Genomic DNA, 13,801 nt, shown 5'->3' with positions numbered 1-13,801 from the left:
TTGAAGCGGCATGCTGATGCGAGTGATCAGCACTGCATGCCCGCGTGAGCTTGCTCGAGGCAGAAAGCATATCATCAACAGGCGACTGCACACAAGGGTCCTCGGCGCTGGCATCTTTGTCTGCGCACAGCTCCGGAGACCCGTTCGATGAGCAGGCCCGCATGAGCATGTTCTTCTGCTTTGCACGGCGGTTCTGGAACCAGATCTGCACCTCGCGCGCGGTCATGCCGAGTGTGGACGCCAGGGATTTGCGAAGCTCCGAAGACGGCTTGGGCGTGCTCTTGAAGGTGCCCTCGAGTAGAGTGAGCTGCTCCTTGGTTGTGCGGCGACGGTGTTTGACATGGTATGGATTGTAAAAGTTGGGCTTCAGGTCGGCCTGCGGCTTTGAGGCCTGGTGCTGCATGGAATGCACACCCATGGCTGGAGATGACATCATCTGCGAATTCATTGATGATGCGACGGATGCCTGTGTAAAGTGAGCGTGCATGGGGCTCGACTCAAACTGCCTTTGGCTGCTGTGCTCCATTGGCCGGTGTGCGTTTTATGTGTGCTGTTAGCAGGGGCGGAAAAAGAAATTGGGTCCAAGAACCGAGAGATGCAGTTGTAGAAAAAAGTAACAAAAAAGTGGATAACCAGGGTTTATGACAAATGGAAAAAGCTGAGCTATAAAAATAAGGTTATCCAAAAAGCAGATGGGTTTAAAAAATTGAAGTGTAAAGGAAATGAAAAGGTAGGAAGAAAAAGAGAAGAGAGATGGGTAAAACTACGCTGCAGGCAAAGGAGTATTATTTATTTGGCTTTATGTGCCGAAATGGTGCCACGAGACGAGACTTTTGAAAAGTATAAAAAATAGAAGAAATAAGGGAAAAGAAAAGCACACAAAAAATACCAGATGTGCTGAAATCAAAATCACGACACAGCGGTTGACTTTAGGTGGACTGTCAAAGCCTCTGAAATATTTAAGGGTATAAGGAAAAAAGTGCACACTTGTAAACCAACAATTGGGTAAGATAATAAATGCAACCAGTGGGTTAAAGTCGGAATAACTATGTTGTAAACTAAACTATTAAAAATAATAGAAAATAATTTTTGAGGGCCGAAGAATTAGGACCACACTCGCACAAAAGGGGGGGGAGGTGGGAGTGAGCAATTAAGACTAGAGCGAAATGTATCGGGATAATTAAAAACAATAGGGTGACTAGCAAAAATAAAAAAGTAAAGCAAATGAAGGATAAATTTTTTGTTTCTTTTTTGCTATAGAATAATAAGGTCGGTGTTTAAATAAAAAAAGAGGTTTGAGAAGGTAAAAGCGTGTCTGCCAATCAGAGTAGAAAAAGAAACTGGCGAAAAGGATATACGAATAAAAGAAAAGAAATTAAAATGAGCAACCGTAAATATAAAAAAGTTTTTTTAGCAACTCTGTTGCGTGTGGGGAGGGGAGGGGATCTGGTTTGATATATATATAGTCTTTTGAATTCCCGCCATCTTGTTCAGGCTTGCCCACTTTTTTTTGGTTTTCTTGCTTGTGGCCCTTGGGTTTGAAGAAAAAAAGACAAAGCATGCAGGCACATAAAAAAATTTGTTGCCCAAGCCGCAGAATAAGAGCATAAGCTACCCCTCCCCCTCCCCTTCTTTTTTCTTTCTCTGCTGAGTCCACAGCCAACCAGCGTTTTTGTGCATACTTGTGCCCTTCTTTTTCAGCCTGTCTCTCAGTACTGCGCGAGCCATTGTACTTTTTTTTTTTTTTGCTCAACTTGCTGAAAAAGGACCACTCCTCCCCCCCAAATAGCTAGAGTACTTCATACTCCTTTTCTTCACTTCTTTTTTTCAGTTGTCCATCGCAGCCTAAAACAAATATTTGCTTTGCTTCTATCCCAAAGCAACAAAGGCAGAAGAAAAAGTGCTCTCTTTTTTTAAGAATTTGGGAAGAGGGGGGGGTGCAATGGGAGGGGACCAAACCACCTGGATCTTTACCTACGTTGGTGCCCATGACTTTGGCGCACTTGCTGTCAACGCATTTTCCTTGTCCTTTCTTGTGCGTAAGCGAATCTGCATAGCGCGAAGGACAGCAATAAAAATGGCTGAGAAGAGGGGGTGCAATGCCAGTTTTTTCTCTCCGTTTTTTCTGTTGCTCCATTGTCCTTAATTCTTTTTTCTTTCTTTTTTTGCCTGCTCGAGCAAACAATCCATATCGTCAGTTTGGCCCAATCAGCAGATTGGAGGTGGGGGGAGGGGAGGGGAGAGGGGGGAGAGCAACGCCCGCCAGCCGTGGAGAGAAAAAGAGGGGGGGTATCATGCATACCCTCCCCTCCCCCCTCCCCCCCCTACCTTTCATCTCCCATCTGCCATCCCATCTTCCGACCTTACTCTGCATATGCAACTTTTTTGTGATCGCTCATTCATTTTCTCTGTGTATCTGACGAATCTGAGTAGCTAAAAATGAAATAAAAACTCTGGTTTAAAAAGAGAAAAACGACAAAAATTAACAAATGCAGGCAGTGCAGGTGGGTGGAAGCGAGCAGTGCAATGCAGCTGAGCGGCCAAAATGAAATAAAAATGAGTGAAGCGCAAAGTTACGCACCCGATATTTGGACACGTCTTTTTCTTCTTTTTTCCTTGCTTGACTCGTTGGCTGAAAGCAAAAAAATGGACAAAACCGGAATTTCTCGTTTTATTTGGCCTTACACAAATATGCATCTTTTATTTTTGCGCTGGCAGAATAATATCTGTAATTCGCCACGCATGTCCGTATTGCAAGCAAGTGAGCAAGCAAATGAGAGTGTAAATTTTTTTGAAAAGACAACGCACTATTTATGTTATCTCCGATTTGTAACAATAATAATATTTGGGGGGGGGGGGCGTGTGTTCGCTGATATCGTCATATGTGCATTGTAATATACAGGCGCGACCCATGGATGTGAAAGAAAAAAGACATGTGCCCAGCTGCTTGTATATTTGTGCCGAAAAAAGCAAATGATGCCAAAATAGGATCATTGCATTAGTTCGAAGTAGTATCGAAGAAAATGTGTATTTCAGCCCAGCATCACCAAAAAGTTAATTTCACATTTTATCCACAAATTCTTTTCTTTTCATTTCATTTTTGCATATACCCAATTGAACACAGCCAACTGAAAAAGGCATTTGCATTATTAGCATTGTAAATGTGTAAGTTCGTGGCAAATTAAGATGATGAATCCAATACTCAACGCCATGTATACTCTGCATCCGCCCGCCAGCAACAGCAACATTCCCCCTTACCCTTTTCATTTTTGTTCTCACACACCAATCCACAAAGAAAAACCCTTTGTTGATGCAAGTCCGGTTCATTTTTCTTTGGTTTTCTTTATATTCCACATATGCATGGACATGTTGATTTGCTCAAATAAATGAGCAAGTCTAAAAATTTAAAAATGTCCCTGATTTTGCGAGCAAAGGCCCCCACCAAACTTTTCTCTCTTTTTTTTGTAAATGCCAATTGAACATGCTGGTCCCACTTGCAGCATAAAACATAAAGACTTTTTTGTTGTTGCCATGGTTGCCTTAATTGGATAGGGTATATGTGTACACTGAAACTAATGCTTTATTTCTGAACATACATGCAACCACTTTCTTTTATTGGAGCCTTCTAAAGAGAACAGGTTGTCCATAAAACCAACTTTTGAGTACAAAAACATCTAAAACATTATACATAATAACCACCTTGTTCTCGTATACAATATTTTTATTTTCTTATTGCCAAAATAATTGAAAACAAAAAATCGTCCAACAATTAGTCCATGCATATCCATTTTTGTGCGAGAATGAATAAACAATGTCTTGTTTTTTTTTAAGAAAACAATGTCTATATCCAAAAGAAGAACAAAAAACTGCGACATTTAGAGTCCCTTCTTTTTTATTTTCCACAGGATTTACATCTCTGTATTATTGTTGTCAAACAAGAAAAAAAGCCACGTTTTTTCCCCTTTGGGCTCTACTCGATCCCAAATAATGTTTTATTTTAAGGTGTCATTTTTGACTATTGTATTGAAAATCCTCCGTTTAATTTATCTCCAATAATCTGTCCTTGTCGCAACATGAATACATTATTTTATGTACAGCCAAGCCAAGAAAAAAACAGGATTTCAAACAAAATTATATTTTATTAACCAGTGTTAATCTGGTACCGTTCAAAACAATTATTTTATTGCGTGCATTATTATTTTCCACTCGTTTTCTGAAATGGCACTACTCCACTTCACTTTTTTTATGTACCTAGTCTAAAAAGGCAAAATTTGACATGCCACAGTATACACTAATTCGTTATTTCTAAATATATCAATAAAAATTTATCACCCTCCCCCCCCCCCAAAAAAAAAAGTCAAACATTGGTCATTTAAATGGGTTGATATGTCAAAAAAATGAATAAAACTTATATTGCCATCGCGATCCATTATTACTAGGTCCACCATCACCACTACCACTACCTGTCTCCCTCCCCAACAAAAAAACAACGAAAATTGACAAATTGACCGCAAGTAATACCCCGTGCTCTTGCCACAATCAACATTTTTTAAAACCGAACTCATAGCGAATTCAGATACTGCCGGCTCTCATCGCTAAACAGCGTATCAGAGCTTTCCATCGCTTGCTTGAGAACCGGAGACAGAACTGGGAGGAACTGCTCAATCTACATAATACAAAGAACAAGATATACACAACCAAATTTTTGTGTTTCCGAATGATTAATTGGTGACATTTTAATAAAAATGCCGATTATTTTTTCTTTCCAAAATAGATTCTTTGTTGTTCTATTTTGCAAAAAAAATCAACAAAATAATAACAAACGAAAATAATTAAATTGTCGTTTTTATATAAAAAAAACACCCGGTATCTATATTCACACATAAAATTACATGCATGAATATATATACACATATCCTAATACTTCAATTTTACTTTCCAAAAGCTTGGAAGCGTGTGAGTAAAACAAAGAAAATCAAAAAGACAAAAATAAATAAACAAATCGAGCGCTTTTTTATATGTAAAAGGCTAACCCAAGAGATGCCAATCGCATTCATCTATTTTGTGTGCGCTAAATATAATGAAGACGATCCAGGGCTAATAAATATCCATGCAAGAGAGCAGGAAAGCGGGGAAACCATTTGGATTTGCCAGTTTCAACTCTAACAAAAGTGAAAATAAAAACATAAAATAAAGAAGAAATGGCAAGAACAAGATAATAATAATAAAGTAAAGGATACCCAACAAAAACAATAATACAAATTGCACAAAAGGACAGCACAAAAAATTACAACATAATGAACTAGAGATTGTCCATTACAGACAACAAATTGACTGCAAAAGGATTGGTTTTTTCTTTCGTTCTTACCTTCTCGCGCTTGTTCTTCAGCAAATGGCAGATGGCATCATACACAGGCAGGTCCTCCATGTGGTCGCTGCGGATAGGCAGGGCTGAAATCCATACTGGTAGCACATCGACCAATGGAATGGCATCAGCATTCTCGAGGATCAGCCGGGCTACACATCCAGCCGCATTGTCTCTGATGTTGTTCGAGTTCTCTTTGGCCCGGATCAGAGGATACAATGCTTTGAGAATGCCTCCAAAGTACGGCGTGGCGTCGATGGTCGCCGACTCAATCAGCACGCCGATACCATACGCACCGTTACTGATCACCTCGGGGTGCTCGTCGTGCAGGCCGGCCATAAAAATCGGGAACAGAGCCTACTTTTGATCGCAGTGAAATTAAACATTTTTGCATCAAATTTAGTCACATTGTCACAATAAAGGATCATTTTAAGAATAAAAAAGGATCATGTTGAGGTGGAAATATATGCTGCAAACAAACACGCAAATAATGTTATTCGTGCACTAATGATTGTCGCATTCGCTGAGATGTGAATCTCGGGTCATTATTGTAAAATCATCCTAGAGTATCATATATAATGCGCAATACATAAATTGATATCCTAACCGGGGAAGTAATTAGGACTATAGGAGGCAGTGAATGGAACTGTAGTTCATGCAGACTCTGTAAACTAGAACTTTGCAATGTAGATCAAAACAATAGGCAAGAAAACAAAGGTCTTGGTGATATTTATATTTTTGCTATTATGGAAAATCCATATCGGTGGTTGAATAGCAAACTTTTTGCCACCGAAAATAGTTGTGCATTAATAAAAAAGGCAAATCAGCTAATAAGCGAGTGTTCATTTTTCACTTTTTTAAATTCGCAACAAATGAAAAACAATAACATGAGCCAAATAAGGAACATTTTTTATAAAAATCGGAATGTCCTTTATAACGCACAGAAACATACGCGGTATGTGCATGCAGCCGGTTGTGCATGAACATTGTGTCAAGGCAGAATATGTGGGAACAAAAAAATAACGCAGGCTGAAAAGTACAAAAAAAGACTGGTTTATGAAAAAAAACTTTGTCATACGCAGCCATGCCCAATCAGACAAGCCATGTCCAGGCCAGGCCAACAGGCAAAAAAATAAATAATAATATAGTGTGGGCAAAAAGATTGACATGAATGCAAGATAGCAGAACCTGTTGTGCATACGATTACAGGCATCTATGCAACAGAACGCCAATATGTAAGTATCAAAAAAGGACTTGCAAAAAAATGGTCATACATGGAAAAAAAAACATTTAGCGTGAAAAAAATTCTCGAAAGTGATAACCAGCATAAAAAATTACAACCCGGAAAGAAACAAAAAAGGGCAACTAAATCCGATTGTCAGACATGTAAAAAATAACAGGACAAAAATAAGTGTCAATAAAAAACAAGTGGCAGAATGAAATAAACTTACCTCGGCATATTTGGTAATGCTGGGACCCATGTTCTTTGTAATTTCAGCAAGGCAGCCCACAGCCATTGCGCGCTCGCTTACGGCAAAAGACTGCTTGGTGTAGTTGACAATGTGCGGCAGGAAAGTATCCATGAGGGGCTCGAATGCGTCACCAAAGACATCGGCGAATTCAGCCACACAGTCGGCGGCAGCGCTGATGAGCAACGAGTCGTGCTCGGCCAGCTCGTCGTCGTCGTCGTCAGCATCCTCGTCGTCATCGTAGTCGATTGTCTGGCAGAGCGCCTTTTTCTCAAAGATCTCTAGCAGGCGCACGGAAATCTCTTGAGCATCTATAAATAAATGAATACGTTGGGACATGTTAGTATTACAAATAAGTCCCCTGTCTTTTGCAGCCTTCCAAATGAAAAATGCATTGGGGAGAGTGACAATCCCAATCGCCAAATATCCGGTGGTCATTTGAGCGGCCATGCACGCACAAAACCAGAAAAATAAAAAATCGCGGCAAAAAATGCACATGCAAAGAGTAGAGTCATGTCACCTCTATATTTTGAGAGGCAAAATAAAAAATATTTAAGCACGAAAAATGTTAAATTTTACGTGGCATCTTTGGCATACGCTTGACACCTGTTTTGACACCCCCATCAATTCAGACAAGTAAAACGGGCAAAAAGGGGGAGACAGAACAGCAGGGTGAACGGACATCGGAAGCAATTATTGACGTTAGTATAAACGGCCAAATGCAGGCCACAAATGCATGTATCCTGCGTCACTGTCCCTCCCTTTTTTAATCTTTCACATAAAAAAGTTTTTTGTACTTACAGTCAATAGTCACCGCAGGCCCAACGTCCTTCATGATAGAGCGTAGCTCAGTGCAAAGCTGGGCAACCACCATCTTGTCGTCCTCATCCTCCCACATCTTGAGCACCTCGGGAGAACCAGCTTGATCATAGCGGCCGTGTTGTCGTCAATGGAACCTTCTACATTTTGAAATACATTCCAAACGATATGTGCATATGCAGCAATAGAGCAAATAAAAATTGGATGTTTGGGTATTTAGTTAGGCAAATATGACATACATCAAATATTTGGGCAAATGAAATTACAGTCATGCAATGTGTGTGAGTACAACAAAGCCACACATAGCAAACTTTTTTAAAAGAGTAATGAGAAAAAACATGACAAGGGAGCAAAATGTACATATCGCATTATTGGCAAGTAACATGTGAAATAATATAAACTAAATAGTAAAATAATGGCTATGCCAACCATCTATTTGGCCCGGGTGCAGTCAGGTGGGCTGTGCGTTAACGCACATGCGAGAAGCAGCATGAAAGAGAGAGAAGGAAAAAAAGAAAGCCAGAAAAGAGGGGCATGGATAATCGAGCGCTGCACCAACAGTAGATATGCCACACTCAAAAATAAAATAACAGTAGGTGTGACCAACCAAACAAAGAAATTCATTTTTTAGTTGAAAACAATTGAGAATATAAAAAATTCTGACTGCAAGAATTTGGACAATTAACAATAGAGCAAATAAAAAAGTAAAGTAATTTCTTCTCAATATTATATCGTGCTGACGCCGGCATGCTGGAGGCCTCGAACAAGAGAATGTTGAATCTGGATAGAGAGAAATATAAGGACAATAAAGAAAATGGTGGAGAATATTCTTCATTGTCTCAAGTTATCCATTCACAATTCACTCGATAATACAACAATAGAACGGCAGATGAATAGACAGCGACAGAAAAAAAACAAAAAAGGGCCATCGTAGATAGCCTGTGATTGTTTGCAGATGCAATCAGAATTCAGCAGTCGAAATGTGCGATCAGACAATGAATTTGGCTTAAGAATACGGCGTGAAAAAAGGCAAGTGCATATGCATCCCAGAATAAACAAAAAAAAGAAGCACCCCACAAGATAAAAATCACTGGCCACAATTATCCATTTCCAGCAGATGCAACTGGCATATAACACAAGAACACGACCACAATAAAACAAAAACACAATATGTACTTACCAAGGGGGCGCCAGCCTTCCATTGCTGGGGGCTTGCAATAACGTTGAACGTGCGGATGAACGTAAACAGGGAAACAATTGCTGACTTGCGCGCAGTATCCGAGAAATGGTCAAGCAGGGTGATCAGCTCCTTGGCAATATCCTCGACGTATGGCAGGAATCCAGTGGTCGTGCTGGCAAACAGCTCGCCAGCAGCATCCGCAGCGACCTCCTTCTCGTCAGCAATAGCGGTGCTCATGCCAAGGGGCGACATGTCGTCGTCATCGTCCATGTCGGGATCCTCCTCAGTACCAAATCCGAAAGCAGTCGACTCCTCCATGCGCAGGGTCTGCAGCAGCATCGGGGCAATGAAGGAAACGTACTGGGTAAACTCACCCTCAAACACACGGCTCATAACAGCAAAGTAGCAGTAGCCGCACTCGCGCAGGTTTGACGAGTCGAGCTCCATGCCCTGCAGGGCAAGCCTCATGGTCTCCTCCAGGTACGGTCTGAAGGCGTCCTTGCCGGCGGTCTCGGCAATAGCGCCAGCAGTGTCAGTGGCAATGCCGCGTAGAGCCATGCGTCGTCGTCACCGGCCAGGGACATTGCGTGGGTGACGCGCAGAATGACTTCGTTGAAGTACGGGGCAAATGCATCACCCGAAGAGTGCGCCGCGCTGCCAATGGCTGCCAGCGCAAGAGGCTTGACCTCGGCAGAGCCAACATCGAGGAGATGCACCAGGCGCCGCATCAGGTGAGGAGGTAGCGAGAATGGGCTCGCCCAACCCTCGAGGATGCTGTCCAGCGCATTGATCGCGTACTTGACGATCATCATGTCGGACTCGTTCATCAGGTTAAAGATTAGGGGCATGAGCTTCTCATGGTGGTCAGCAACTTCGTCGCCCAGTTCGTCTACATTTAAAATAAAAAGAATCGATTTATTAATAAAGTGAATGGTTGATGCTCCAATGAGCTTTTTTAAGCTACTTGAAATTGTGAATTAGAGAATATATATAGCAGTTATGATTGTCCCGCTACCAAGCAACGTAAACTATTGTGGGGCAGTAGAGCGCCGCAGTGGACGCACAAAAGGTCAATTAACGTAGCTCGGCAGTAGGCATCACACAATATAACTTTAAATTTCACAAAAAATTAAAGAAACCGCGGTCCAACAGTAAGCACAGGCTATTGCAGTAGTCCACGTCAAGCAAAACATTGAATAATTACATCATTGTAAAACTTACCAGCAATGCATCCAAGGGCCATGCACGAGGCACGGCGCACGCGCGCATCGGGATCGCTCAGCCCAGCACAAACAAGCGCAACAATGTCGCCTGTTCCCAAGCGAGTGTAGTCGACGCATCCCTCGATGACAATCTAAATCAAGGTATTAAAATATTAAATAATATTAGTATCTTGATTTTAATTCAGGCCGCGTTGCAACAAGATCGCGCATCAGCTGAAAAAATTGAGGGTTGAGACGAGTAAACTCGCATCTTTTAATTTTCTGTTTGTTATTTTGTACATGTGTTAAAGTTTGAATGCACGCGCATCCAAATAAAAAGCAAATAAAAAATATGTATGGCGTAATGTGCACGCGTGAGTATTTTTTAAAAATAAAAACAGCCGGTCAAAATAAAAGAAAACATGTGCCTGAATTATCTTGTGCATGGCAGAATTGTAGTTTTTTTCTGGGGAGGGCAAAAAAAAAATTTAAAAAATGTTGGTGTCATCCAAGCGGCATTGATAGCCATATTCAACATTGCAAAAGGCAGAAATGTGCAACACATGCACAGCGTGCAGAAAAAACCCAACAACGTAAACAAACCAAGTAAACAAAACACATTTATAATTGCCACACCAACATATCACACAGTACGTATGGCTGCGGAATATATATATATATATGGACCGGATTATCCACACGCATATTTTCACAATTGCAAATGGGACACCAGTTCGCTCAGACTAAGAGAAATCAATGCATTCCCTTTTTAAAGCAAAAAACAATGACTAGCCTTGCGTCAAACACGCTGGCACGGATACAAATTACAATATTGATAGTGTTTCATGTGGCGACTGCCAGGTACTTACGGCTAAGCTGAGCATAGCGCCTTGCGGAACATCGGGTCGGCATTTTGCATGTACTGGACCACATGGGCGATGACCACGGGGAACACATGCTGGGGCGGAAGGTTTGTCGACAGGGCGTTGAGCACGCGCAGAGCGACCTACAAGTAAACATGCAAATCAAAATCAAAAATGACATATGCCAAAAAACATAATGAGCAGTTTGGGTTAGTGATTAATTGCGAAAAGTTAAACTTGTCAACAAACAATGTACATGGACACACAATTCAAAGTACGGAACATGCAACCAGTCGTGAACAGCGGGGGGTATATAATAGAATGGAAATTATCTGTCTATCCAATTGTATTTTAACATCAAAAGCAGTTACTTTTGTAAAACTTTGTAAATCCTGCCGGAGCTATTGTCCGGAAGCGAGACAATTGAGGTCAGGTGTAAAGTTCCAGAGCAAAAATGTAAAGTGTTGTGACATGTATGCACGCAGACATATTTGGTGGTGCTCATTGTAAAATAAAACAAGAAGTGCGCGAATAAATGTATTTGCTGACATAATGTCTTTCAGCCGGCTTAGCAAAATATATTTTTCCTCATGTGGAAAAGAAATCAACCGAAACAACAATCGACAACGTCATGGAAGACATGGCTACCAAATAACTACAATTACTTGTGCCAATATCATATGATACAAGCGCTTGTTTGTTTTGCTAGGTAAAGTGTGCACAAGCATTGTCAACAGCTGTAATAATCATTTTATGACCAAATGTTATTTGCAGCGTGACAAGACACGGGATAGGACGTACAAACAGTGGGAATAGAAAGCTAGCAAAAACAACCAAAAGCGAACTGCTTTTTCTCGGTAAACAGTATGATAAAAATATGACGCGAATATTCAGTACAAAAACAAAACAAATGGGCAAACTTACCCTCGAAGGGGAGTCCTCGTCAATGTCCTCGGGGTCCTCCTGGGCGGTGATGGGCATCATCTTGTCGATGAGGAGCTTGACAATCTTGAGCTTCTGCAGACGCCCACGCTTGCTACAACACATTAAATATAAAAAATTGAGTACACAGCGCAGATCAAACATATTAAACAGGCATTTGTCGCAGCGTAGTGTCCGACTTACTATGTGGCGGTCCAAACCAAAAAGTTCAAGGCCATGATGCGCAGATTATCATCAAACTCCTCGTTGGAGCCCACGTTAATGCTGAACTCGATCAGCTCAGAAAATGGCGGTTCAGCAGCGGCGTCTCGAGAATCAGCAGCGAGTTAAAAACCTCGAAGCAGCGGCTCGCCGAGTCCTCCTCGCCAACCTCTAGGCACTTCTGCAGCACCTGCACCATGGCAGGCACCTGCGCCTGGAACGCATTAATGGCGGAGCGATCCTCAGGCTCAATAAACTCAGCGGCCTTCCCCAGGGCCTCCAGCGTCGTGACCCGGACCACCAGGCTCTCGGGATCCTTGATGAGAGTCGAGAAGAGATTAAACAAATGCTGCATATGCTCGCTCAGCGTGTCCGCGATGGTCTCGAAAAGCGAGTCCAGCACGTAGATACCGATCTCACGGTGCGCGGCTGTGGGGCTCTGGCAGCATTTGTAGAGGAACTGGATGAGGTCGCCCCATCTCTGGTTGGGGATGTCCAGCTCGGCGATCGAGGAGATTACACGCGCGAGCGAATGGCGCACCAGGTTGTTCGTTTCGGCAATGATCATTTGCAGGATTGCGTCGCGCATCTGCTGCTGTGTGTCGGCGTCGAAGGTGCTCCAGTATACGGGAATGCGTTTGCGCATTTCTACCGCGGCAAGCTGGCGGATATGCGGCTGTTCGTGATCCTTTGCGATCGTCAGAAGGGCCGGGACGCAAGCGGATTCGGTGTAGAACTGCTGGCTCAGCGTGGAGGTCACCTATGTAGTTTAAATAGAGAGTTTGGAATAAGTATGACTGCAGTGTTAGTGCGTGGTGTGCTGTGATTTCGAGTATATCAAAGCCGGGTATCGATAGATGCAAGAATGTATAATGTCGACTACCGTCTTGATGGTCTCGGTGTCCAGGCGGAGGCAGCTTCTGCAGGAGATCCTGAAGACCGGCGATAAACTGAGGCTATAAAAGGGAATGCAATGGAATTAAGGTTAGTAAGGTGGGAATTCGAATGCGAATGCGAAAGCGTGTCGAGCACCAGGAGCATGAATTCAGAGCGCTCTGTTGTCTATTCCTTAGTAGCACGCCCACTACTTACATCCATAGTTTCAATGCAACTTGTACTTGATGTTTGTGTCAAGTTTGGCTGTTGTAAATAGACACGTGTTTCTACGAGCTGATGTTCGTTCTCTTGTTTGCAGCCAGCGGGTGGTTGTGTGCAAGTAAAGAGAAGGATAAGGGTAGCTGAATTGTGACTAGTATAACAACAAATATAAAGGTCGAAAAAGAGTTTACGAGCAGGTCAAAGAGAACAGCTCGAAAGATTATTGGTGTTTCCAGGCAAAAAAATGCAAAATATTTTTTTACACATATTTTTGCTTTTGTATAAACTCAACGATGAGGATGCAAGCAACCAGCCCCAATGCTGCTGATCCCAAAAATATAAAAAAAATTGTAGTTTCTGGCCATGGTTTGGCTTGATTTAATTTTGAATCTTCGCGATAAGCTACGTAAAGGGACAAGGGATCGTGAATTTTGCCTCTCCCAACCAAAAAAAATATATATAATGGTGAGCGTTGATCGGTGAGCCTGGTTCTCGCTCTGGACCGATTTTTTAATTGGTATCCTTATTTCTTTGAGATTTTGGAGTGCAAAACTCATTCATATTTGTCTGGTCAAACACTTGTATAGCTTGGTTAGTATTAAAAATAAACTGAGAGAAAGTTAACATTAAAAATGGGAAAATCACGCGCTGGAGTGACATGT

General features: G+C 41.9%; 2 protein-coding genes across 2 annotated transcripts; both read right to left on the bottom strand.

Moving 5' to 3' along the window:
- Positions 1-172: 172 nt before the first annotated feature.
- On the bottom strand, positions 173-331 carry BX661DRAFT_128404 (homeobox domain-containing protein; the record flags this gene model as incomplete). The annotated part of the gene is made up of 1 exon (XM_051532505.1): positions 173-331. A coding segment is annotated over one exon (159 nt), but the record flags the coding sequence as incomplete, so codon positions are not given.
- A 4,020-nt stretch (positions 332-4,351) lies between these two features.
- BX661DRAFT_183159 (armadillo-type protein) lies at positions 4,352-13,358 on the bottom strand. The gene is given in 14 exon segments (XM_051536161.1): positions 4,352-4,666; positions 5,369-5,722; positions 6,817-7,145; positions 7,636-7,741; positions 7,753-7,793; positions 8,830-9,343; positions 9,430-9,722; positions 10,055-10,187; positions 10,905-10,911; positions 10,935-11,041; positions 11,823-11,934; positions 12,024-12,118; positions 12,175-12,801; positions 13,134-13,358. The coding sequence occupies 14 exon segments, from the start codon at positions 13,137-13,139 to the stop codon at positions 4,562-4,564; spliced, it is 2,829 nt and encodes a 942-aa protein (XP_051391544.1). The 5' UTR covers positions 13,140-13,358; the 3' UTR covers positions 4,352-4,561.
- Between the last annotated feature and the right edge of the window lie 443 nt (positions 13,359-13,801).

Source organism: Kickxella alabastrina (genome assembly GCF_025024165.1).
Source record: "Kickxella alabastrina strain RSA 675 chromosome Unknown BX661scaffold_12, whole genome shotgun sequence".
NCBI lineage: Eukaryota > Fungi > Kickxellomycota > Kickxellomycetes > Kickxellales > Kickxellaceae > Kickxella > Kickxella alabastrina.
The sequence above is the reverse complement of the archived record's forward strand: the minus strand, read 5'-3'. Positions and strand labels throughout refer to the sequence as shown.